Here is a 26839-nt window from a genome sequence, read left to right as displayed (position 1 = left end):
AGAGGGAGAAAGTAGTAGACTGAACACGGCCACCAGACTGGACTTGGCCAAGAGAGATCAAGAGAGGAAGACAAAAGAGAAAAGAGGACCAAGAGAGAGGGGCGAAAAGGGGGCATAGCTGATGTAGTAGGGTTATAAGGACAGTAAGTTTCAGGGAGGAAGCCTATGAGCTGGGGAAGTTTGGGGTAAGGGCTAGGGTGAGGACAGCCAAGATGCCATTATGGAATCTGAAATGTGTAACAAGTTCTTGTGGTTCTGAGGGAGCCTGGAGGCCAGCATGAGTTTTTTTTTTGTTTTTTGTTTTTTTTTTTTTTGTGCTAATAGCTATCATAGATGCCTTCTGACAGTGATAAGGAAATAGCTCCTTTGGTAGAGGGGAACCAGCTTCACAACTTCCTGAGGAATGCTGGCTCTTGTCAGAACCAGATGTGGGCAATGAATGGCCATATGGGCACTAAAGAGAGCCCACATCATTTAACTCTGAATTTGTAACACTCCAGCTATGGTCTCACTTTTCTAACTGTCCAGTCAGTAGTGTGGACTCTTTAGCTAGGTATAGTTTTCCTCCTACTGACTTTACTGCTTTACATGGTTTATACGAGCCACCCATGTCTCTCTCCAGCTGCACGAGCAAGCTCTGGATGCTCCCATATGTCAGGGAGGCCGCACACCCTGGGATGGTGGCTGTGTGACTCTTCTATTGCTGTTTTAAGAAACCATGACCAAGGTAATTTACAATATGAAACTCAGTTTGGAGCTCAGGGCCATAGAGGGTAGAAGAATTTATGACCGTCATGGAGATGATCGTAGAACAGGCATGCAGGCATGGCTCTAAAATAGTAACTGAGAGCAACAGCCACAGGTGGGAATGTGGAGTACTTTTTTTGTTTTGTTTGTTTGTTTTTGTGGAGTGCTTTTGAAACCAGAAATTCCACCCCTAGTAACACACCTTTCCAACAAGGCCACACCTCCTCATTCTTTCCATACAACTGGCAGCTAATCATTCAAACATAAATCCATTATTCAAAACACCACAGATGGCAACCAACCTTGGGTATAGGCAGGGGGCCTGGGAGAAACTGAGTCATCGGTAGGGTTTGGGACCAGTGAATCAAACCAGACTTGGATCTTAATCTGGGGTTACTCCGTATGCCGCCGTAAAGGGCATTAAAGGTGGGTGTCATTCTCAGCTCTTCTGAGCTCATAAGTTGCTTACCAAGTCTGCCCACCTCAGGGCTGTTCTCTCTGGGGAGCTGGAATCGACTCTCTGCAGCTGGGTTTTCCTGGAGATGGGTCCTGAATCTGGCAAGTTGTGCTGATTGACCATTAGTGTGAGTTGGCAAGTCAGTTCTGTGGGTCATGAGCACATTTTTTATTTTTCAATAAAAATAGAACAAAAGTGGATTGAAACAGATACAGAGACCCATGGCCAAACATTAGGTGGAGCTTGGGGAGTCTTGTGGAAGAATTGGGAGGATGGAGGGACCCAGTGAGGACAAGAGCTCCACAAGAAGAGCAACAGAGTCAACTAACGTAGGCCCATTAGGGCTCACAGAGACAGAACCCTCAACCAAAGAGCATGCATGGATTAGACCTACACGTATGATGGGCAGCTAGGTCTTTATGTGACTGCCATACGGAGTGGAGGCTCTCTGATATGGACTCTGTTGTTTTCTTTTGGATCACTTCCCCCTAGCTGGGCTGGCCTCAGTGTGCTTATTCTTGCTGAGGCTTGGTGTTTCCAGGTGGGTTGTTAGTGGAGGTGGGGGTGCTCTCCCTTTTTTCTGAGAAGGGGGGAGAGAACGGGGGAAGAGGGTAGGAGGTGGGACAAGGAAGAGAGGATGGAGGGGGCTGCAGTCATGATGTAAAGTGAATAAAATCATAAAAAAATAGAACAAAAGAACAGACTACATGTGTGTGCTTGTAGTGGGTTAACTCTCTATGAACCTTTTCTGAGCTTTGTTTTGCCATAGTATAAAAGAGGTCAGTTGGGTGGTGGTGGCAGCGGTGCCCACCTTTAATCCCAGGAAAGGAGGCAAAGGCAGGTGGAGCTCTGAGTCCCAGGGCAGCCTGGTCTACAAAGCGAGTCCAGGTCAGCCAAGGCTACAAAGAGAAACCCTATCTTGGGGGCGGGGGAGGGAGGTGAGAAAGAAGTCTTAGAATAATGTGTTATTATCATAGGTTGCAGGCTAAAGGCTTAAGACCCTGAGAGCACACGTGAGACACGTAGAACGGGCCTGCTCTTCTACCTTCAGCCTGGATTTTGAGGCTCCTGTTGCCCTTCATACCATTCAATAGTCCTGAGTGGAGCACATTCCAGCAGCAGCAGCATATGGGAACTGCCCACAGGTGCTAATTCTGAGGCCTGCTGAAGAGCTGTTGAATCAGAAATGCTGGGGTAGACCCAGAAAGCCTGCCTTTCCACCCTTTGTATGGCTTCATATGTGCCATTATCATTTAGTCAGTCTTAGGATATTTAAAGTCAAAGAGCCAAAACAAGAGTGAAAACACACCTTAAACGATGGAGTTCTCACTTAGTACTTGTCGCATGTGTGCATGTGCTTGTTCTGGAGGCAGTTCCGGGCGCGGGCGAGGAGATGCCTGCACGTTGGTAGCACCCATTGCTGACTGCCTCCCAGTTTTGAGAGAACCGAGAATTTCCTTATAGGCAACTGAGGCAGAGTTCTGGAATTTCACTTCTCCCACCATTGCTTCCAAATGTCAAAATCGTGTCTAATTTGTGATTTCAAGTGATTTTTCTTTGTTAACTCTTCAGTCTTTAACAGTTTTGCTAGAAAAGCCTCATTCCCAGCCAGTGATTCACTGAATTCCATAGCAACAGTGGCAGCTCAGTGTCTGCAAACATGAATTTTGGCAACACAAGCCTCTAATTTGCTGAAAGCCGGTTGGCCTGTGATCAGTTTCCAACTATCAATCTGTAGAATCTGCCAAGTTTACCAATTCACCAAAAATGTAAAAGCGAATGTTCCTAGGTTTTCTTAATGAATGTTAACACATTATGAAAACATTCCTTTTGAGTATCTTGGGAAGGGGTGGGTGTTGGGAGTATGCAAGGTCTCACTCTGTGGTCTAACTTGCAGAGATTTTCCTGCCTCAGCCTCCCAAGCACTGGAATGAGGGACAGGTACCTCTGTGCCTGGGAAACGGGCATGGCAAACTGGAAATGCAGCTTCTTGATCTTTGTATGCTAAGTGTCCATGTATATACATTTATGAATATAAACACAATTTCGGCATGTCACGTGTTTTGGCTCATGGGGCCAGGGCACACTGGTACCCAGCCTCTCGATGTGCCTCTGGGTTTGCATTCCTTTGCATCCTCTTTGCAACCCTTTTCTGGAAGCCCCTCACCGTGAGGTCTTCCCCTCTGCCAGGACCAGGCGGTGGTCTAGGACTCTGTATGTACCCACTACATAAAGTTGGGCTTCGCAATCAGCTGGCCTTAATCAAGCCTTGGCTCCAGGGTCTTCCTGGCAGCTTCTGACTCAGAGGCTAACTGACAGCGTGGGGCTGACGCGAGAGGCCAACTGAACTGATGGCGTGGGGCTGACGCGCAGAGCCTACCAGTGTCTACAAGAGGGCTCAAGCATTGTCGGTGGCAGAGCCAGTGTGGCCAGCTCAGGGATTGGCGGTGGCTGGGACGGGCTGGGACAGTCACAGCGAACTGGCCAAGGTTTGTCCAGGTCTGGGTCTGGGGCGGGATCGGAGAGTGAAGGGAGGGGTCAGCACAACTTGGCTCCGATTGGCTGGGGCTGGGTGTGGCCGTCTCCAGGGCAACGTGGTGTCTCCAAGGTACTGGGTCTACTCAGCTCCTCTGAGAAGCTTCGTGTGGTCTTGGCCAAGGTGTCTGTCTGCTGAAGGCGATTCGAGGTCAGCGGGCAAGGCTAGATACCACATGGTCTGACCGCCCTTGCGGTGGGACCGCTCTGGGAAGGTCAGGGAACCCGTCTGCCCAACCTCCCCAGGAAAACCAGTGAGTGCTCAGGAGCTAGAGGGGTCTACTTGAAGACTCCTAAAGGGGGTTGCAGGCAGGTACCCTAGCTGCCACTGTCCACAGTCCTGAGGGCGAATGGTGATCACCGATTTCCTTCTAGGTTTGAAGAGGAGAGGCATGGAAGACTTGAAGAGGAGAGACATGGAAGACGCTCATTCCCTTTTCACTCTGGAATCCCAAGGCTCGAAAACTTACAGCTCCAGAGGTCTGGAGGGGCAAAGTGGTCAGTCTGCTGACACCGAGAGCCAGGAGTCCGTGAAGAGCTACACCTTCCTTACCAAAAGGTGCAGGGGAACTCACTGACAGGAAGGTGTGATCAGCACCACGGGCCAAGCATCAGCTGGAATTCAGTATTGGGGCAGGCCTTAAAAATCGCTAAAGGGAACCTACTTGAATCACAGTGTTGGAGAAACAGAGGTGGTCAGATCTCTGTCAGCTCAAGGTCAGCCTGGCCTACATAGGACAATCTAGGCCAGCTAGGGCTACATAGTAAGATCCAGCCTCCAATACCCTCCCTAGCCTAGGAGAGTAAACTTTTTTTTTTTTTTTTTGAGAGAAAAACTCTCAACATTATACCAATCAAAGGAGGGGGGAAATGATAGGTAGGTGGTAGCTGGTATCTATACAGTGCCTGCTTTTGGGATTGTCAGCACAATCCTGTCCACTTCCAGGCAGGTGAAGGAATGGCCTTGTTCCATCCAGTTAACAGCATAGTTCTTTCACTGCTCAGCTGATAATAACAGGGGTTGCTTGGGCTGGGAGCCTCAGCAGAGCCTTTCCTGTGATAAACCCCTGACCTTCACTGTTCTTATACTTGCCCCTGCCATGGGTTGGGGTTGAATCCTTAGGTATCTCAAAATTCCTGTTGACACTCTAATTCCAATGTGTTGGTGCTTGGAGGCTAGCCTTGGAAAGGCCATTAAATTCCAATGAAGTCATGAGGTGGAGTCTCATGATAGGACTAGAGTTCTTATAACTAGAGAAAAAGGAACCAGACCAGAGCTCTGCTTTTTTTTTTCTCTCCACCCTTTCTCTACAAACATGAGCTCACATCCAGAAGATTCTAGGAAGCAAGCCCTCATATACTGATTCCCATAGCTGCCCTGAAGATTCACACAGTGTCCATCTCACAGATGAAACTAAATCACAAAGAGAGCCAGGAGCCTAGTTAGGACAAGCAGTTGGAGTTGGCAGAGCCAGGTGACTGGGCCCCTTCCAACTGACCATCTCTAACACCTCCTCACTGGGCTTTACAGCTCACCCAATTGCATTCTGATTTTCTTGACTGACTTCAAAAAATTTTTCAGGAAAAACATTCTCTAATAGCCTTTTACAAAATTATCCAAGTGGTTCCCATGCCATGATGGAAGGGAGGAAGTGTAGGCCAGGTCTCACTCTGTAACAAACTGCCAACTTCTGGCAGAAGCCCAAGATCAAAGGGCCTCAGGCTTGATGCCCCTTCTCTCTCCCTGGCTTGTATTGACCTCTTCCTCCCTCTCTTTGTGCATTTCATCCCCCCTCCATATGTCTCTCTGCCCAAATGAAGGTTTCCTTCTTATGAGGACTAGTCAGACTGGCCTAGTGACCTCACTTTGATTGGTTATCTCTTGGAAGGACATTTTTGAACTATTTATCTTTAGGATTACAACATTAGAAATCCAGCTCAAGGCCAGGGATGTGGCTCAGTTGAAAGTGTTTGTCTACCATGCACAAAGCCCTAGGTTTGATCCCCCAGCACTGCACAAACCCGTCATGGCAGTGCATGCCAGCAATCCCACACCTGGGAGGTAGAGGGAGGAGGTTTGGAAGTTCAAGATAATAGATAATCATATTAAGTCTGAGGCCAGCTTGTGCCACAGGAAGACCTGTTGGAGAGCAAGAAGGAAAAGCAAAGAATTTATAGCAACCCACAACATTGCCTTTCAACCTCATCATGATAGTCTGAGTATGTGTCCTTCCTGGCTTCTTTCTGTGTATAATGATACAGAAATAATATAATACCCTAGATGTGGATTTTGTCTTCTTATAGTGGGATCCTTTGTCTATTGGGTAGATGCTGAACTTAGGCTCAGTGGCCCTTTACATCATTTGAGAGTCGTGGACAGTGTCAGGGGTTTGTTAGTCTGGGTTCTCTAACAGAACAGAACTGGCAGAATATATGTGTTATAATCTGTCATATATAATATATGTCTATATTATAAAATGTATAAAGCATATTTACAATATATGTATATACATACGTATATATATGATAGATATGATTTATTAAAGTGACTTATACCTTGTGGTTTGAGTGGTCTAACAATTGCTATCTCCTAAAAGACAGGTCAAGAATCTGTAGTTGTTTAGGCCACAAGGCTGAATGTTTCAGCTTCAACACACAGTATCCTGAGAGAGCTGAGAGGGGAGAGTCATAGGCTTAGGCTGAGATCCTTGTCTAAGTAACATGTCATCCCTTCAGAACACAAGGGTGAGAGGGAAGCAAACCTGCCTTGGGCACACCTCTCCCTATTGCTGTGTGCATCCTGTGCCTGTCCATTTGTCTGTCAGTTTGCTGCCCCTCAGCTGCTCTCAGACCTTTCCTGGGACCTACTTGTGTGTTCAACTGTCTGTTTCTTACCCAGCATAGAGATGGTACTGTGAGCTCAAAAGGGCACTGGCACATTTGTCTGGAAGTAGCTGGAGGGGCCGACTGATCCTGTCTCAGGAGTGGGCACATATACTCTTGCCAGCTTGAGCACCTTCTCTCACAATCCATTTCCTGTGCGATGCTGGCAATCACTGCATCTTCGATGCCTCAGTATCCCTTTGAGGGAATCTGGAGCCTTGGGGTTACCTGGAGAGTGACGTGAGATAGAGGGGTAGTGTTCTGTACACTGTCATTCTTTCAGTGCTCCTTGTCTCTGTCTTTCTAGGGACCTTTCAATGGATTTCAGGGAGGATGAGGATGAGTCTGAAGACTCCCTGAAAGAGCAGGACCTGAAGGGGTCCTCCATCCAGCTCATTCAAGGGGTTCAGGAGTGGCAGGATGGCTGTATCTACAGAGGGGAGTTTGGACTCAACATGAAGTTTGGATTTGGCGAGTTCTCTTGGCCCACAGGTGAGGTAGGTGGCTTCAGGAGGTCCCTTTCTCCCAAGAGCCAGTGCTGTGAGCCTTCTGAGCAACCCATAGGACCAGGCTAAAGCTTTCTACAGAATTCCAGAGGTCTATGCACATTTCTGCACCATGTTGTGCTTTCCTGGAGTTTGGGGAGCTATGGATGAAGAAGATAGTTTCTAATTCTGGGTGAAGGTTTTATTATTTAAAATATTTTGTTTATTCTTTGACTGTTTCATACATGTAAACAATTCGTCTTGATAATATTTACCCCAATCTCCAATCCCTCCAACCCATCCAACATGTCCCCTTCCCATCTTTCCCGCACCCCCTCCCCCAGACAGGGTTTCTCTTTGTAGCCTTGGCTGTCCCAGGCTCGCTTTGTAGACCAGGCTGGCCTAGAACTCAGAGAGACCCATCTGTCTCTGCCTCTGCCTCCCAGATTACTGGGATTACAGGCCTGTGCCACCGCACCCAGCTTCCCTTCCCATCTTAACTCCCCCTTTTTAAAAATACTTCATGAGTCCAATTAATGCTCCTCATGTTTGCATGGGTGTGACCATTTACTCTTTCTGGTGGAAGCATTTCAGAGCAGGGAGTTATATGGGGGTGGGGATGGTGTGTGAATCACTGGAGTATACTTGCCCAGAGGAGAGCAGTGGTGTGGGGAAAGAGGAGCTGTTTAGGATTGGGTCTGAGGAGAAGAGACGTGTCAGGGAAGAAGGAAGGGCAGGAATCCTTAAGACCCTGAATGGGAGTAGCTGTGAGCAGAGGCCCCAGCTCAGTCCTGGAACACAGGGATGTCAGGAGCCAGTGTGGGGCTCCATGATGTTGGTGATGCTTGAGTGTTTGTGTCTCAAGTCTTGTTCTGGTTTCTTGTTTGCCCACTGTTCATGACTTCTTCACAATTTGTGGCTAAGAGCTCCTGGTCCAGCCTCTTCTGAGGAGGGAGATGCCACCTAACAACATACAGGCCAAGTACAGTACCTGGGGGAGGGTGACACCATCTTTTCCTCTCCCATGCCTTTTGAAACACACACCTGACATACTCACCAGAAGGGCTCAGGACAAGGGCACAGAGGCTCACAGTGGACCCAGGACTGAGGAGTCATGAGTCAGCCCTATGTTGTTCTCATCCAGGCTCAGGGTCCCCTCCAGCAAGCATCCTCCAGCCAGCCTGGCCTCTATTACCTGATGGAGAACTCTCTAGGTTGAGGCCAGGATCCCTAAGAGCAGAGGGCTCTGCCAATCTAAAGGTGGGTGCTTGTCTGGCAGCAGCTTCAGGCAGTTCTGATGCCCCCCCCACCAGCCCCCTGCATCAAGTTTGAACCAGAACAGAGGGTGGGGAGGGTGAACACACAGGGCTGGCTGCCTGGAGACCTCTTTGGGCGTTTTGAGCAACCAACCCTAATTGTCACATTGGCCGCCTGGATTGAAAGAAGCCTGCGTCTGGGCACTCAAGAGGCCTGTCACAATCCTTTGTTCCTCATTCATTGCCAGGCAGGTGTTGTAGCCTGGCTCAGCAGTTATCTGCCAGGGTTGGGGTTTCAAAGGTTAAGTGTCTTCTCCCAGATAGGAGGCTCACTGACTTCTCCAATCCATAGACCTACCGTGGGCAGTTTTACCGGGACCATTTCCATGGTGTGGGCACCTACACATGGCCAGATGGCTCCAGCTTCACAGGCATGTTTTATCTCAGCCAACGAGAAGGCTATGGCACCATGTTCACGAAAGCAAAGATATTCCAGGTGAGGAGATCCTGTGATCACGTGACAGGTGGGACTGCCATGTGTTTGCAAGGGTCAGGCTGTTGAGTGTTTGTGTGAGAGGCAGGTTTAATGTCAGGGGAGGAGCTGCATGTTCATGGGGAAAGAGGCTGCTGTGTGAACACACACAGGAGGGGTGGGCCTCTCTGTGTTCATATGAGGAGTAGCACCACTGTGTGTTTATGTCTGGTGGGGCCTTTGTGTGTTTGGGTGAGGAGTGAGTGCAGCTATTACCTGGGACACTGGAGAAAAAGATATTTAACTTATGGAAAGGTTGAAGTAGAAGTAGATTTCTTATTTTAGTGGCTATAATACTAATAATAGATTATAAATAAAAAATGAAAATGCATCTCTCTATTCCCAAAGGGATGTTATCAAGTTATTTGGATTAAAAATACCATAAATATTTATTTTTGTTTATTTTTTCCTGGAGGTAAAAAGTGCACATGCCCTTCCACTCCTTAATTTATTACATGTAAGTCACAATTATATGCATTCTATTAATAGAAAGTTCTGAAAGTTTCAGCAAATCTCGGTTTGTGTTTCTCTGGGTACAGAGTGACTCCCCACATTACTGCCCCATTTTGTATGAAGTTTCTCCTTCAGTTCTAGGCCTGGCTAACCTGATGCCTGTAAATTGTGCCTCTGCAAGAGAGGCCACACGGTGGCGCCCTGCAGAGCCGTCCAGCGTCTTCCCAGATCGCAGGGCAGACCTGGGCCCCAGGGCGCAATGTTTGTGTTGTTTCTTTGCTTACTGAAGTCTCCAGGGTATAAAACCTCCACAGTGTAACTGAAAGACCTTTAGACTGCTTCCTGTTTGGGGTAATTGTGAATGAAGCTGCTGTGCACACACATTTGGTTGGTTTTGTGGGTGCATGTCAACAGCAAATGCAGGTTTTCATTTCCCTGGGAAAGGGCCTGAGCGGTCTATGATGTTTTGTCCCTGCACCAGTGGGTGCAGGATGCCAGTCTCCATCCCTGTGAGCACTTGATGTTGCTAGTGAGCTTTGCTAATAGCAGTGTGCCTCTCTGTGGTGGACGAGAGCCTCCCTAACTCGGAGCCCGGCCTGTCATGAAGTCTTCACCCCCTTGCCAGGTGTTCACCCCTTTTGTTACTTGTTTCCTTCAAAGAATCAGCTTCTGGTCCCGCTCATCTGTCCGTCTGGTTCTCTTTTACTGTCTGTTTCTTGTGTTTACCTGCTCTGTGCACCCCCTCTTGCCGGCCTTCCCAGTGATTCTCTTAGCTTTTGCACTTAGGATCGCCTGCTTTTGCTGACTGTACACATTGGCTCTGTGTCCTACGGTTTGATTTCCTCATGTTGTCATTTCCAGTGCATTTTAATTTCTCCTCTGATTGCTTTTGGACCCTGGTTTCCTGTCCTGAATATTGTTTTTATGTTCAGAGTTTGGGCTTTTGCTGACTTTTTGCTACTCATTTCCTGTGTGTTTGCTTAATTTGTATAATTTTGGGTCTTTGACCTAGACTATGGTCAGTTTTTGTTTTGTTTTGTGGTGCTAAAGATCCAACCTAGGGCCGTGTGTATGCAAGGCAAATGCTCTAATACTGAGCTACATTTTCAGCCACCCTCCACCCCCCCCTTTTTTAAAATTCATTTTGAGATAGGGTCTTACTAAACTACACAGACTGGCCTTGAACTCACTCTGTAAGGTCTTTGCAATCTTCCTGCCCAGCTTCCCAAATAGCCTTTATCAACAGGCCTATCCAGCATGGCTGACTTTGTAGTATTCATTTTTGTTTTTTAAATCTGTTTGGTCATGTGGAGGTCGGAGGACAATTTTGTGGGGTTGGTTCCACATTTACACGGGTTCAGGGAATGGAACTCTGGCCACTGGGTTTGCAAAGCAAGTCTCTCTACCTGCTGAACCTCTCATCTCACACAAGGCAAACATTTTAAAAAATAAATACATCTTTCTTTTCTTTTCTTTCTTTCTTTCTTCCTTCCTTCCTTCCTTCCTTCCTTCCTTCCTTCCTTCCTTTTTTCTCACTTTTCTTTCTTTTACGTTTCCACCATAGTTTCCCCTCCTTCCTCTCCCCAGTTCCTCACCCCCTCCTCCCCTCTGCTCCCTACTCCCCATCTACTCCTCCTCCATTTCTCTTTATAAAAGGGCATGCCTCCCATGGAAATCAACCAACCATAACATATCAGGTTGCAGTATGAGTAGGCACCTCCCCTCATATTGAGGCTGGATGAGGCAATCCAGCAGGAGGAAAGGGTTCCTAAAGCAGGCAGAGGAGGAGGAGACAGCTCCCGCTCCCACTGTTAGGAGCCCACAAGAGGACCAAGCTACACAACTGTAACATATGTGTAGAGGCCAAGGCCAACTTTTAAATGCATTTCAGCAGTTGTTGGCCCTGGTGTTTCCTGAGTCACATGCTTTCTGTCTTTTATTTATTATTATCTTTTGTCTACTGACTCTCCCAGTGGTTGAGCATGGTACATTGGAATGTCTCAACACCACTGAAAAATCTTAAAATTACTCCTTACAGTTTCACATTCAGCCCTATTACTTTGAGACCATGTTATCTTTATTTAATAGGAAAAGTTTTGGAGTTATTGTATGTCCCTGGTATTTCTTTTATTCCCTTTTATTATAATGAACTGATATATCTTATTATATAAGAATAATCTCTTGGGATTCAGGTGGGTCTTTGTGTAGGCTAGCCTGGTTTATATAGCAAGCTCTAGGATAGCCAGGGCTATAGAGAAAGACTGTCTCAAAAACAAACAAATGAAAAAGACAAAAACAAAGCAAAAAACCCTCTTCAACATTTCATGACCCAATGTCTAATTTTGATGTAAATAAAGTTATATAAATTTGGGGATATTATTTTCACTGTGGTGCATCTGTCACCACAATTTGAAACAGTTTTAGATATTTCTGCTTTTTACTTTTTGAGAATGTATATTTGAGAATGAAATGTAGTTCAATATGGTCACTGGACAGTTAGATCTGCCTTGTCCCATGCAGTGGCCAAAAGCCGTTATGATGTGTTTATTGAATGGTTGAGGTACATCTCTCCAGACTGAGATGTTCATTAAATCTCTACACACACCAGGCTCTTTATGTTGGCAGTGCTGGGGTGGAGCCCAGGGCCATAAACATGCCAGGAATGTTCTCTACTGAGCAACACCCTCAGCTCCCAAAGACCAGATCACAAAGACTTATTAAGAAAAAATACAAAATATCTGAAGAGCTTTGAACATCAGGTATATTCAAAAGTAATGTTTTGGAAAGAGCTAACTAAACATCAATACTGTAATAAAATGAGCTCCACCTCAGGACAGAGGATGTAGCCCACTTGGTAGAGTACTTTCACAGCACCTCAGAAACCTGATGTGGCAGTGCATGCTGGCAATCTAGCAGACGGTGTCTTTCCTCGCTACTCAGATCAAGGCCAGCCGGGGAGACATCCTTTTGAGACTGTCTAAAGAAAACTAGAATTTTATCCAATTTTTACTTTTTGTAGTGTGGCTAGTGGAAGATTTAAAATCATGTGTTTAGCTAATGGTTTCTCATCTGCTTCTGACCAGCCACGTCTGGTGTTAGCAGATGCTATCTGGGATTCAGTCTGTTGCCTTGTGCGTGCTGTGCAGACCCCACAGTACAGCATTCCCCCTTCTCTGGTCACCTTCATTTGTATTGACAAGATAGTAAAAAAAAATCTTGTTTTCATACTTGCTATTGTTTTTGTTGTTTGTTTGTTCTTTCGTTGTTTTTAACTAGTTCACCAATAGATGTTCTTTTGAGCTCTTTCAAATTTTACAAGTGTTACATTCTATCCTTTTAGGACTGCCCCCAACATTACAGGATAAGTTCTTGGTTTGAAACATGAAAAAGTGGGTTTAGACTATTTCAAATTCATTTTCCTATTTAGAGTTACATAGTTTTTTTTTTCTGATCTATTGAAAGCACATATTTCCATCTTTTTGGACAGCAAGCAAAGATATGCTTTTTTTGTTGTTGTTGTACTTTTTTTTTTCTTACATCATTCTTTGCATTTTATAAACAGACTCATGCTGCATATTGTTCTTTCTCTCTTCTTTATTTTGTTTACGGCATGGTTCTTCTGAGGCTCACATGATCCTGTGCCCTATGTAGTTTTAATATAGAGAAGTGTTTCACTATGTGGATAGCACACAGTTTTGTTCTTGCTTCTGTTGTTTGTGTGTTTGTCTTTAATTCACCAATAGATGTTCTTTTGAGTTCTTTCAAATTTTAGGTAACTGTGAACCACTAAAAACAGTTGCCTTGCACTCTTCACGTAGGCACATACATGCATTTATTCTCACTTGGACAAATATCTAAGAGTAAGAGCGCTAGTTACAATGGTAAGTGTGCAATCACCTTTATAAGACCCCTTCAAGCTGCTTTGTAGAGCAGCCATGTCATTTCAGCCATCAATAAAGGAATGTTGCTGTGACTCCACTTTCTTGTCAGCACTTGTCAGTCTGTCTTTTCGACATTAGCATTCTTCTGGGTACACTGTGTCATCTCCTTGTGGTGTGGGCTTGTACACCTTGGTGGCAGGTGATGCTGATTCTGTCTCATTCCTGTCTGTTGTCTGTGTACCTTCTGTGGTGAACTGTCTGTTTATGTTTAGTGATATTAATTGGATTGTTTATGTTACTTCCCTTAAAGAGCTCATTTTGCTAATTCTGTTATATGAGTATTTACCAGTGATACAATTTAAAATAGCTCTCAGCGCTGGGGTATCTTTTCTTTTCTCAACTGTGTTTTTTGAAGAATAAATTTAATGCAATTAAGATTAAACCTAGGAACTTGTGTGTGCTAAGCAAGAGCTGTACCAGTGGGCTACAACCCCAGCCTTTTTTAGCTTTAAGTTTTGAAAAAGAGTCTTACTAACTCACCCAGGCTGACCTTGAACTCACTCTGCAATACAGCTTTGTCTTGAATGTACAGCTCCTTGCCTTGGCCCTGGAGTAGCTGGGAATATAGGTCTGTTTTGTTGGGAGGAGCCAACTTGTGGCTTCCCAGACCCATGGATCATCTTGAGTTGTTTTCTTCCATTAGAGCTGCTAAGTCTTGAGCAAGAGCACTGGGGACTATGCAAGCACACACACACACACACACACACACACCAGCTTATTCCCTCTTGGAGTGCCTCTTTCCCTCTGGCCCTTGTCTTACTTGGTTCCCCAGTTTCTATTACAGAGTGTCCTACCTAAGTTCTTCTTTCTTGAGCTTTGGGATAAGGATGCTACCTACCTTGTTGGAGGTTGGTCTAATGCTAATTACTGGCCCTCAAGATCTGGTTACTGCCACTGCATATACCTATCCTTGTTTGTATAAACCTGCCTGAACATTATACCTGGTTGGTTCATTAAATGGCCTATGCCTGGGCAGGGCAGAACGGGATAGGCATGGCTAAGGTTCCTGGGCTTTTGAGGATGGAGAAATCACCGGAGGAAGCTGGATGGGAAGAGAAGAAGGAGGAGGATGCCACGATTGGGTTAGCCTGTAGAAAAAAACATGTGGGGCCAGGAGGAAAGACTCCAATAAAGGCTTGAAAAGGCTCAGATGAAGAATAAAAGGATGTATTTATAAGATTATGGATGGGAGATAGGATGGTTAAGGATAGCATTGGATGGGGACTGGGAGATGGATGGTGAGGTGCTTCAGACAGCTTAAGTAGGAATGTCTGCCTGGCCCAAGGTAAATAAGGCAATTATAAAATCTCACAGGTATCTATGTCTTATTATTTGTTATTGCAGGTTATATAATACCACCATGATAATCTTAGGGCTAATAATAACAGACATCATATAGCCCAACACTTTTTATAATTACTACAACACTCCCTGCTAGGCCCATCAGGCCTACAGACCACCTGACCCCTGACTATGTCCCATTCCACTTCTTTCTTCTGTCTGCGAGCCTCCCACCCCACTGCCTTTGCCTCTTACAGGGTCTTCTGGAGTACCTGCACCCTCTGCAGAGTGAAGCCATCCTCAGACATTGCCCTCCTCTTTCTCATCATCCACTCTGGCAGGCTACTGACCCTTTGCATCCCTTTTGCCCATCTCAGACCCACCAGGATGCTGAGATGAGATTGTCCTATAGTGGATGAAGGCACGGGTGCCACTGTTTCCACATTTTAGGCCTGTGGCTTTGGCTGACCTATTTCCTTTGAGTTCCCAGTGACTTCCAGGCATGCTTTTGCTGCCATTTTAGAAGAGGTGTGTCTTGTGATAAGCCAGGACTCGACTTTGACCCCTGCACCAGGCCACAGATTACTGGTTTTTGTTTGTTTGTTTGTTTTTTTGGTTTTTTTTTTGTTTTGTTTTTTTTCTTAAGATCTTCCTCTGCATACCCAGGACATTTAGTGATAGAAGCATTTGGAAAGTCCTAAAAATTGCACTCCCCTTGGGGGCATAGGAGACAAGGCACAATTACTTTTCTTTCCTTTTTCTCCTCCACTCTGCTTTTTTCTGTTATTATTCTTCCCCTTCTGGTTCATACCCACGAGGGCTGGAGTCATCTCTTTGTGAAAGCAAACCAGGCAGTCAGAGTGGAGAAAGCTTGCCACTTTCAGCGAGCAAGGAGAACATTCGAGGCCCCCTTTAAGGCAGTGTCCCCCTCAACTGATTGAGTAGGAAGTGGGGAGACTGATGCCAATTGCCATAGAAAGGCTTCTTGCCATGCGTGCACCCATGGACATGCTCAGCTCTTGGCCATGAGCCATCAGTCCAGAAAAATACAGAGCCATATACTCTGTGAGGAGGTTAACATCACAAGGAGCAAAGTTTCCTCTAGGGCTAAAGTGAGTCAGAGTGACAGATGGGATGGTATGGTTCCTAATAAGCTTTTCCATAGGACCTTATCTGAAATGAATGGATGGATGGATGGATGGATGGATGGATGGATGAATAAATAAGTAAATAAATAATAAGACTTTGAATATCCATTGAGTGCAACAAGACAGACAGAAGTTTCCCCATCCTCGCAAGTATAGACACTTGTAGGTAAATCGCTTAACAGTCAGCTTCAGGGCTGCAGGGGTCTCTAGGAAATGAACACCTGCGTGTCTCCACCACTGCTTCAGCTGGCAGCCCTCTGTCATGTTCTCACCTGAGAGGGGCCACTCCCAGCCTGGCCCTTTCTCTTCCAACCTTCTGCAGAGCCCAGCGCGCCTCATAGCTCAGCATGTGTGAATGGACATGTTTCTGGGAGTACATTTTCTTTTGCTGACTTTAGGAAACTGTCACCTAGTAGAAAGCTTGACCGAGTGTCTCTTCTGGCCCTATGGGCTTCCCTTGTAGGGACTGTATAAAGCGGACCAACGGTTCGGGCCAGGCATCGAGACCTACCCTGATGGCAGTCAGGATGTTGGTCTGTGGTTCCGTGAGCACCTCCTTAAACTGGGGACAGAGGTTTCTGGCAGCTTCTCCTTGCTGAACCACCCAGAATTCTCAGCCTTCCTCACAAACTCAAGGGACAGAATCAGTCTCTCCGATGAGGAGAAGGTGGAATGGAGTGATCCTGAGAAGCAGGACCCCTTCTTCTATGAATATAAAAAGTTTCTCCTGAATGATGACCTAACGCTGCCTCCAGAAATGCATGTCTATTCGACTGACAACAGCCACCTACCCATGACTGGCTCCCTGCGCAGAGAGCTGGATGACCGTATCTTCCTAAATGAGATCCCTCCATTCATTGAGGATGAAGAACCCTGGTTTATAACAAATGAGACTTCTTTGTTGGTCAAAATCCAGAAGCAAACTTACAAGTTCAGGTGATCAGTTTGGTCTTTCTCTCCATCTTATCCCCTCATTGACTAGGGGTCCCCTTTGAGAAGTGTTCTGGTGTTCTCCATTGCTGGACTGCTGCTAAAGGGCCTGAGTATCCCTCAGCATTGCTTGTTGGATGAGTGAGAACCCAGAATTTGCTTTAGTGTTTCAAACAACCCTCACTGTGCTGAGACCAGACAGGTGCCCTAAGGGTAGGGAGCCAGGCAGAGCAGTGAGGCATCTATGCCTGTGTAGGGGAACAAGGACTTCAGGTTTCCACTAGTCCACTCCCTAGGGGAGGAGTGCCCAGAAATGTCTCAGTAAATGAGCAGCTGCTGCAGTATCAGAACTGGAGAGGAACCCTGAAGGGGTGTGACTTAGGGTAAACTCTCAAACAGACACCTGAGGGCAAACTTTGGCTTTGGAGTTGTGTGCCTTCCCTATTGTGTAGGCCAGAGACTGTGCACTTCAAGGCTAGGTTCCTGTCTGCCATTAGAGGTTCGGTGAGTCAGGTCCCTGTGTACATCCTATGCACAGAAGAGATAGCTATTACCAACATTTGTTAATGAAGGGTTTGACAAAGAGCCGAGGGTGGGATGTGGGGAAGGAATGAGGTCTGCAAACTGATTAAACCTCTGGCCTTTCCAAAGAAAGCCATGAAAACTGGCACTTCTCTGCCATCTCTGAATATACCTTCCATACCCACAGCCCTGGGAAAGTCAGCATCTATCAGGGAAAACTGTGCCTTAAAAGTTAAAATACTCAAGTACCTTCTATTATTCTTACATTCTTAAACATTGCCCTCAGTTATCAATGAACATTTAGAATGCATTTGATGAGCACACATGAATATTTTCCATCCATCTTCTCATACATCTAGTCTTACATCCACATCCATCCTTCCATCTACCTATACACACACACTCCACTGATCCAGCAATTGATTGATTCTTTCGTCCACCCACCCATTCATCCTTTCATCCATGCAGCCATCCTTAACATCTGTCCACCTGTCTATCCATCCATTTTTCACTCCATCCATCTATTTACTCCATCTACATCTCCATATTCACCTTCCTGTCCATTCTATCCCTGAATTCACCCATCCATCCACCCACCCACCCATGCATGCATGCATCCATCCATCCATCCACACACCCACCCACTCATCCATCCATCCATCTACTTACTATGGCTATCTATACACATATCTATTTACTTACTCCATTTACTCACCCATCCATCCATTCACCCATTCATCCATCCTTCCACCTATGCCATTCATCCATTGTGCAGCCATCAGCTGAGCTCATAATCATTGACAACTATTGAGTGAATAAAATCCATGAGTTCTTGATTGTGAATGACACTCTGTGTACACCAGAAGCTTCAGTGTTATGTGACGACCTGGGCCACGGGGCGTGCGTATTCTCTACTCCAACAGAAGCAAATGAGCAGAAGATGGCTTGTATGTGCTTGGTTCTGAGAAGTGGAGCCACGTGAATGGCAGCTTTCTGCTCACTCAGGTCCTGCTGATTTCCCAGCAAACCTGGAGTGAGCCAGAGGAGACAGATGTGTGCAAGGTTTAGTTGCAATTCGTGCTGGGCAGAACTTAGCCTGAGCACTCTACCTCTCGGGGTCACATGTCTCCCTCACAGGGTATTCCATCCAGATTGTAACTGGCTGGCAGTGCAGCCATCAGGGCTCAGGGTGATAAGGGACTGGTAGATACTGAGAGAATGGAGAGCCCATGGCTCGGAGGGGAATTCTGATGGGTCAGAAAAATGAGGGATGGAAGGAGGTAGCTCCCCTTGGCCTCCTTCTCAGGGAATGTGTTGGGCTATCCAGATTCTGCTCTAACGCCAGTAAAGGCTATTGTGTTGCCAGGAACATGAATGCTCATACCAGCTGGAACATAGCTGCCATCCTGGAGGGGAACCGCGACAGCTTTGGGCCTAGTGGCCCCAAGGAGCAGATTTCCAAGGATATGATCCTGAAAGCTGAGGAAGGAGACTATAATTGGATTTTTGGAATCTTGAGGGACAACCTTGCCTGTGCTGATGTGGCTGATGCCAAGGGCTATACTGTGCTTGCTGCTGCTGCTGTAAGTCCTTTTCCCACAGGAACAGTGGCCTATGGGCTCCCTTGTGTGGCCTATTCTAACCGTGAGTGTCTGATAGGAGCTGGCTAATCCTTGCTGCTAAGCAAAACCCCACTAGCTAAGTGATATTTAAGGCCAAATGGAGGCAGGCTGGGAGGAATCCATTCATTTCCCCATCACATACTTAACTGTCTCTTCACCAAGACCAAACACAAGTGTTGTGTGTCCCGTTACATTGCAGCCTTGTGAGGGCAGCACAGATGCCAGGTGGTCTTCCTCATGTCCTGCTGAGGGGTAGTTCCTGTGTTTATGAGTCCAACCTTGTCTCTCTCTAGGTGCATTGTCATCGTGACATTGTCAACCTTCTCCTGGACCACGGGGCTGATGTGAACAAGCGCTCAGACGAGGGTCTCACAGCCCTGAGCATGTGCTTCCTCCACTACTACCCCAGTAAATCCTTCCATCCTAACATTGCTGAGAGGACCCTGTGTCAGGTCAGCCCCCATTGGCCACCACGCCATCACCATCTGCCATGCATCCTACTGTCTTTCTACCTAAACGTCCACAGCCACCTCCGTCATGCGTGAACCAGGGCCATATATGGCGAATGGGATGATAATTCTAGTGGGGAAGGGGTCAGAAGAGAGAGCCTAGAAACTCCCAAAGGCATCCTGAGTTATGCCACATGTGCCAAGGCGTGTGTGTTCCCTATGGGCTGCATGCCCAGTAGCCTGGGGTCCTGAGGCATGACCTCTCTCCAACATGCTGAAAAGGGACCCTTCTTGACAGTGTGGCTGGGGAGGGACAGAGAATCTATATTTCTGACAGCTTCCTGGTGAAATGCAAGTCATAAGTCTAGGGACTTCTCTTTGAGAGCCAAGGTGCCTAAGGAGAGAAGATGCAGAATAGCGCCAGTGGGCAGAAATAGAATTTAAGCTGCAATACAAGCCACACACATAATTATATTTTTTGAATAGTCATATTAAAAATAGAAAATGGTGAGATTAATTTTAATGATGTCGTTTTGTTTAGCATGAAGTATCCAGTACAGGCCCTGCCCTGTGTGTATGAAGAACAAGAGTGGGTTTTCTCACCAAGCAGCTACTCCTTGACTTGGATAGCAGTGTTCTAGGTACATCATGTTTTGTAGGCTCCCGGGCACAGGTGCACTGTGAGCCCCAAGCAGTGGTTGCTTACTTCTGGTTTAGGGTAGTGATTTCAGAGTTGTCTGGCCTGCAACGGAGTATAGGGCCCACCAAGCCACCACTCGGGTTCTTACTGGGCTGCTGTGGGGAGAAGAGCTTCAGTTCCTTCCTCTAATGAGACCTTTTTCGGTGCTTTGCCACAGGAACCTTCCAAAGCCCTGATCACTCCCAAAATGTCGTTCTTGTTTGGGGATCCTGGCATAGATTACTTCATCGATGCGGGCATGTTCACCCCAGGTGGAGTGGAATTGAAGCCGTCGTCACTGCATGTCTCAAGCAGCATGGATGACTCCATGGTCCTGGGCGATGTCCAGTCCCTAGAGTCCATCAGCTGGAAGAGCACACCCCACAAGCAAGAAATCTCAGTGAAGAGTAGCAACATCGACATCAAGAAAGAGTCAGAGGACATGGCAGAAAATGTGGATGCCAGCACCCTGTACAGCACTGACACAAACTTTGAGTCTACTATGTGTGTGCGGAACTACACTATCCACGTCTCAAAGGACATCCTGGAGAAGAGTGCCCAGGCCTACAGCTCGCTGGTGCAGGTCCCCTCCTTCTCAGACAAAGGGACTGTGCGGAAAATGGCACATACCATGGCTGAGTAAGTCACTGATGCTGTGTGGTATGGACGGAGGATCACTTTCGGGGTGTGCCATGTGTTTAGCGGGTACCCATCACAGTCCTGCACCACCACGAGGAGCTGCTTCCAGAGGCTACATCCTATTGTCTGGGAATCTGTGATGGCTACTTTCATGTCAATGCAAGCTAGAGTTGTTTGGAAAGAAGGAACCTCAACTGAGAAAAATGCTCCCACCAGATTGCATTGTGGGCAAGCCTATAGTGCATTTTCTTGATTGATGGTTGGTGTGAAAGAGTCCGGATCACTGGGCTGTGTCACCCCTGAGACTGTGGTCCCTGGGTTGTAGGAGCAAGCAGGCTGAGCAAGCCATGATGAGCAAGCTGTTAAGCAGCCCTCCTCCATGGCCTCTGCATTAGATCCTGCCTCCAGGTTCTTGCCTTTGCTTGAGTTCCTGCCCTTACTTCCCTCAATGATGGATCATTACCTGGAAGGGAAAGATAAAACAAACCCTTTCTTCTCCAAGTTGCTTTCTGTGATAGTGTTTTACCGCCTAACTAAGACAGCATTCTTACAAGGGCACAAGGTGGGCTGCATTTTCAGCACATGGGCAGCGTGTGGTGCGTGTGTGCGCTCATCCACTTCACTGCTAGGCACCCACCCCAGGAGGGGCCAGTTCCTATCTCACATGAGCCTCAGTGAGGCCAAGTGACCCTTCTAGGCTGAATCCCTGCCAGACTACAGCTGAGGTTGGGTCGGGCCTACACAGGGAGATCTGATGCTAGCTCTGCTTTCGAGCCTCCCAAGGAGAGGACCGGGGCTTTGAAAAGGCAGACCTTGGGTATTTTCAAGAAAGATTAGACTGGGATGCAGTGTCTATACCACACCCCCGTGGGTAGGGAGGGAGTCCTGCCCTGATCACAGGTGTGGTAACCACCCTGGATATTCCCTTCCTCCTGTGACCCTGTCCTTCTGGTACCCGCAGGCGCAGAAACCGCTGGCTGACCATCATGTTGCTCCTGCGGAGAGGCGCTGATCCCAACCTGTGTCAAGTGCCCATGCAGGCCCTGTTTTTGGCCGTGAAGGCTGGAGACGTAGAGGGGGTGAGGCTACTGCTGGAGAGTGGGGCCCGGACTGATATTCAGTTTCCTCCACAGGTAGGTGTCATTGGCCAGAAGGATGTGGGACACACACACACACACACACACACACACACACACACACACACCCAGGTCCTCTTCACAAAAGCCCACAGCTCCTCAGGGCCAGCAGTAGGGCAGGTTCATTGGTGTGTGTTGATAGTGGCAACATCACAAGAGGAAGGCTTACCATTGGGGTTTCATGGTGTCACTAGCTATGTTTTTGAAGGGGTATTGTTTCTTACAGTGCTCCATTTTCTAATTTTCTAATGCAATCCCTTTTCTGTGTTCGGAACAAATGTAAGACAAAGGCTTATGAGGAGGAGCAAAGGCCAGACTCACCCTCTTTCACTATGGCATCAGCTTCATGGAGAGACAGAAGCAACTGAAGCAAACTGTGCCTGAAGCCCTTTAGGCCAGCAAATTCAGCCAGCAAAAAGCAAACCTGGATTTCCTGCCCATGTACCTGTTTCTATTTTTTTTTCTTTTCTTTTCTGTTTTTTCTTTTTCTTTTTTTCTTTTCTTTTCTGTTTTTTCTTTTTCTTTTTTTTTCTTTTTTCTTTTCTCTTCTTTCTCTCTTTGTTCCTCTGTTTCTTTTTTCTTTGTTTTCTTTGTTTGTTTTCTCCCTTTCTTCCAAGACCTATGTCCCTTCTGCCTTACTTTTCCTGGCCCCTCCTGCAGGCTGAGCACTGTTGCTGCCCACACTGGAAGCTGGTGGTCTGGACAGCACTAGCAGGCTCCAGCTGCTTCCCATTTTGAGCTAGGCTCACCTCTTGGGGGAATGTATCTGACAAACACATTGCTCTTGGTGCACGGACCGGTGTGCTGTGCTGGAACTCTGAGGATGGAAACTCAGAGTTGCCACAGGATTTCTTTGTGGACTTTCTGGCTTTCAGAGCTCAGTTTGTTTAAACCTTGCTCATATGCGCAGCCCAACTGAGCAGTGGTGCCATCCAGCCCTGCCTGGTCCTTCGATCCTTCCCCATGCCACAGCTCTAGAAGCACCTTTACAGAAACCACACTACCTCAACTCCCAAAGTCTCTGGAAGTCACCTGGGCCTGTGCCTTAGGGAGAGGTCAGGGTGAGGCTAAGCTTCCTGCACAGTTCCCATCTGACCCCAGTGTCCCTTGTGGGGCTGCGCTATGAGACTGGGTAAAGAATATCACCTCACGGTGGCTCAGTAGCATCAAATGCACTTTGTCCTTTTGTCTGGAATCTGTAGTTCAGAGCTCAGTAGCTGTGGGAGTTTGCCCCAGGCAGTGTCCACGTAGAGCTAATACTACCTCTCTGGGTTCCCAGTGTTGGACTATTCCCCTACTGCATCACACCCACCTACTTTCCAGATGTACCCTGCAGTGCACCCTGCCTTTAGGGTGTCCTCCAAGGATACCTTCCTATTTGAGTAAGGTCATACTGAAGGGAACTGGGCTGGGGACAAGTGGGGTGTGCTTCCTGCTCCAGGTAGGCTCGCTCAGCTGTTGCTATTTATTCTGAGAGCAGGGACCCCCATGACCATGCATGAGTTGCTGGAGCTCAGAGATAGCCCATCAGGGACCAGCTCACACAGTGCAGGGAGGGATGCCTTGGGGAGTGTCAGAAGGTCTGTCAGGAGGTATGTGGCTCGTGTTGGTGGTACCTGAGCCAGGGCCTGGCAGGGACAAGGAGGTGCTGCTCTAAGAAGACAGTGTCAGACAGATGGCCTAAAAAGAGGTGGGGCCAAGCCCAGCATTCATAGCGGTGGCTCTGGACGCCTGTGGGTTTTGTTGTAAGCATTCAGTCCATTCATTGGCTGTGGCCTCCTGGGCCTTCTTGTCCTGTACCCATGGGGTTGATGAGAAGGAGATGGTGATGTGGGAGCCTGAAATTGTCGCAGGAAGGTATGCACCCTTTCATCTGCTCAGGCAGCCAAGGGCCCCAACATTAAGCCTAACTGGACCTCACCTGCCTGGCTGCAGCTTGGGTTTCCCCCTTACCATGGCTTCCTCTGCAGCTGCAGTCCCTGACCCCACTCCACATCGCAGCCTCACTTCCTGGGGAGGAGGGCGTCCAGATCACCGAGCTGCTGCTCCACGCAGTCACCGATGTGGATGCCAAGGCAGCTGACCAAGACTACATATACAAAGCTGGCAAGGTGAGGTTCCATATGAACCTGTAACTGTGCCTACTGATAAGGGGGGTGATGACAAAAGAGCCACTCTCTTTTGTCACCACCCCCCTTTGTGCATGTTCTCATCATTGTGTTCCTGGCCATGGCCCCTCCTGGTGTGGGTAGGCCAGGTGGATCAGCACCCCGTAGTGGTCATGGGAGGAAGCAGTGCCAAAACACTTTGGATACCCCAGGCGAAAATAATCGATTAAGGTCCAGAGGTGTAGCCAGGCATGGTGACACATACCTTTAAATTCCAAGTACTCAGGAGGCAGTAGTGGGCAGATCTTTGTGATTTCCATTGCAGGCTAGTCTACATAGTAAGTTCCACAGAGAGAGCACGTCTCCAAAAGGGGGAGGGGCTGGGATGTGGCTCAAATGGTAGAGCATGCTGAGAATGGCAGAACATTCTTAGCATGCAGAAGCCCTGGGTTTTATATCCCTCAGCACCAACCACATAAGAAAACAAAAACATTACTACCGCCACCACCACAACAAAACAGGCTTGGTGGTGCTTGCTCGTGAGTTCTGCACTCCTAGAGTGCGTTTGGAGTGCTGTGGGAGTCACAGAGGCTCAGGGGGGAATTCAGAGGCTCTGTGTGTCGGGGCTCTAGAGACACTTCTATAATCTACAAGTGGGCACTCCAGGGAGACGGACACACAGGACCTGCCTCAAAGCCTTGTGCTTACCACAGATTGACTTCCTGCCCTCAAGCTTGAAGCTCAACAATGAACCAGGCCCACCCAGCAGCTACTACACCATGCACAAGTTCGTCCCCGAGGAGGGGGGACGCACTGCTCTGCATGTGGCCTGTGAGCGAGAGGACAACAAGAAAGTGAGTAGCCGTGGAGCCCAGATCTGGCTGGGCTGGGTTGTCCCAGTGAGGAGTGTGACAGTAGAGGGAGGGACGGGGAGGGGCCGCTGAGCCCCGAGCCTGAGGGTTGCTGTGTGAGGGACCTTAGGGCAGGCAGGAGCTGTGTTCAAATGTGAAGTGTGTGTGTATGTAAGTTTCCCCTGTAAGTTGGAGTGTGTGTGTGTCCATGTATCTACACATGTGGGTACTGGTGTGTGCATATTTGGGTGTTGCACCGGGCACCCATGAGTCTCTGCTGTAGGCCTGGGTAGGAGACTGCAGCTGTGGTATAAGTGGGCACCCTTCCTATGCCAGCTTCTTGATGTGGGACTCCTGGCTGCCGTGTCCAGGCCAGAGCTTCTGAAGCTGCTATGGTGGGTTTTTCAAACCACCACAAAAATTCCACGTTTTCCAAATGGAGCTGAACTCTGCAGGCTAAAGTGAATAGAAAATATGAAAAAGGGTCCATGAGTACTCATGCAGTGAGTAGCTCCCCAGCCATGCATGGACCCACATCCTGCTTGGCCTAGGATGCCACTTTTGCATCCAGGTCAGACACGCTTGGGATCCAGGGACTACTCACTCCTCCCTCACTATCCCCCCATCATCCTCTCACCTCCACTGCCTGTGTCCCCCAGCCCTGTAACCACTTGGCTCCAGTCTACCTTGGGACTTAATCCGAGCAAGGCCTGTATGGGGAACTACTTGGAGGAGGCCAGGGCAGGGAACGGGGAGGCTGGGAGAGGGGAGTTCTAGGGCACAAGCACAGGCTCCTGGGTAATGCTGGGAAGGGTGGATGGGGAGATGAGAGGTAGCCACTGGCCTATCAGATGAAACTTCCTTATAGGGCAGAGAAAGAGCTAGACTTAGGGTCCCACCGTCCTCACCAGAACCCTAGAGAGTAGCTGGGAACCCATGCTGGAAACAGGCAGGAGGCTCCAAGAAGACAGCCTGACCAAAGCTCTGGCCAGTATGAGGCCTGGGCCTGAACACTTTCCCGCTCATGTGTATTTTGGATTTGGAAGTTATGGGAAAACAGTCATTAGGTCATGGGGACATCTGGTGAAGGCATGGAGGTCGGAGCGCATGCATGAGGGCGTAGAGGCTGTAACAGTCCAGCTACCACACCTACATTCTCCATTGAAGATGGAAACTCACCCAGAAGCTCCTCACAGGTTTCTGGCATCTCATGGGCCTGGTTGTTGAGGCTGCTGGGAAAGGGGCTGGGGAAGGAGATTGGTCCCAGCTCCTAGGGCTTGTGACAACCTGAGGGTACATTGTAAAGCATGTAGGGCAGCCAGGGAGGAGTCCACACAGTGGGGGAAATGGAGAGACCACTGACCACCAACAGTTCTGGGGGATGAGATTCACAAGTAATCCCAGGTGGAAGAACTTCCCTCCATCATCCAGGTCAAAGATCGGGGCCTTTGATGTGGTCGTTACCTTCGCCGTCCTCTGTCCTTTGAAAACATGTTTCCAGTCAGTTTATTCGACAGTGCCTTTCCTGTTGCTTCTCATAATGGATGTTTGGAGCCTGTCTGAGGATCCTCCATCTCCCCTGCCCTGTCTCCCTCTGGCATTTTTTCTTAGGAGGCGCTGGTGCAGGGAGTGGGCAGCTGAGCGACTGCCTTGGCTTTAAAGGTGGCAATTGTGTTAGTGCAGTGTGTAGAGGCTCCTTGGGAGTTATGCCTCTGACTTCATGAGCTTCTGCCTTTCTTCCCACAGTGTGCCAGGGACATAGTTCGGCTTCTCCTCTCCCACAGAGCGAATCCGGACATGCTGTGGAGTGGCCACTCCCCACTCTCCCTGTCCATTGCCAGTGGAAATGACCTGGTGAGGCCCTCTGCACCCATGAGCCTGACTGTATGCACCTGTACACCCAGCACCTGTCTTGTGCCCGTGGCTCTTATGCACCCAGATCCTGTGTCCATGGGCACCAAGCAACTATGCTATTTCTGCCACCATTGGCCCCTGCCTCCATTTGGCCACCAGGTTCCATATCATTTTTCTACTTCTCCATCTACTGGTTCACCACCCAGTCTCCCACTTATTCAACCCATTTAGCCACCTACCTGCCAATCTAGTCATATAGCTACGGCAGCCTGCTTTCTTCCACCTACCCAGCCATCCATCTACCCACCCACCTCCTTGTCCATCCACCTTC

The 26839-nt window shown here is 48.0% G+C and overlaps 1 protein-coding gene across 1 annotated transcript in view; it reads left to right on the top strand.

The window, feature by feature from the left end:
- The first annotated feature begins 4139 nt into the window (after positions 1–4139).
- The window catches only part of Ankmy1 (ankyrin repeat and MYND domain containing 1), a 41332-nt gene continuing 18632 nt past the window's right edge, over positions 4140–26839 (top strand). The window contains exons 1-11 of the mRNA XM_060368880.1: positions 4140–4298; positions 6930–7119; positions 8716–8859; positions 16182–16654; positions 18537–18753; positions 19086–19244; positions 20099–20559; positions 21521–21692; positions 23666–23806; positions 24517–24657; positions 26401–26508. Coding sequence (XP_060224863.1) covers positions 4156–4298; positions 6930–7119; positions 8716–8859; positions 16182–16654; positions 18537–18753; positions 19086–19244; positions 20099–20559; positions 21521–21692; positions 23666–23806; positions 24517–24657; positions 26401–26508 — 2349 coding nt within the window. The 5' untranslated portion in view covers positions 4140–4155. The remainder of the gene's footprint in view (positions 4299–6929; positions 7120–8715; positions 8860–16181; positions 16655–18536; positions 18754–19085; positions 19245–20098; positions 20560–21520; positions 21693–23665; positions 23807–24516; positions 24658–26400; positions 26509–26839) is intronic.

This window comes from Meriones unguiculatus, chromosome 15 (assembly GCF_030254825.1).
Source record: "Meriones unguiculatus strain TT.TT164.6M chromosome 15, Bangor_MerUng_6.1, whole genome shotgun sequence".
In the NCBI taxonomy this organism is placed as follows: Eukaryota; Metazoa; Chordata; class Mammalia; order Rodentia; family Muridae; genus Meriones; species Meriones unguiculatus.
Note: the sequence above shows the minus strand (reverse complement) of the source record. Positions and strands in the feature narration are given on the sequence as shown.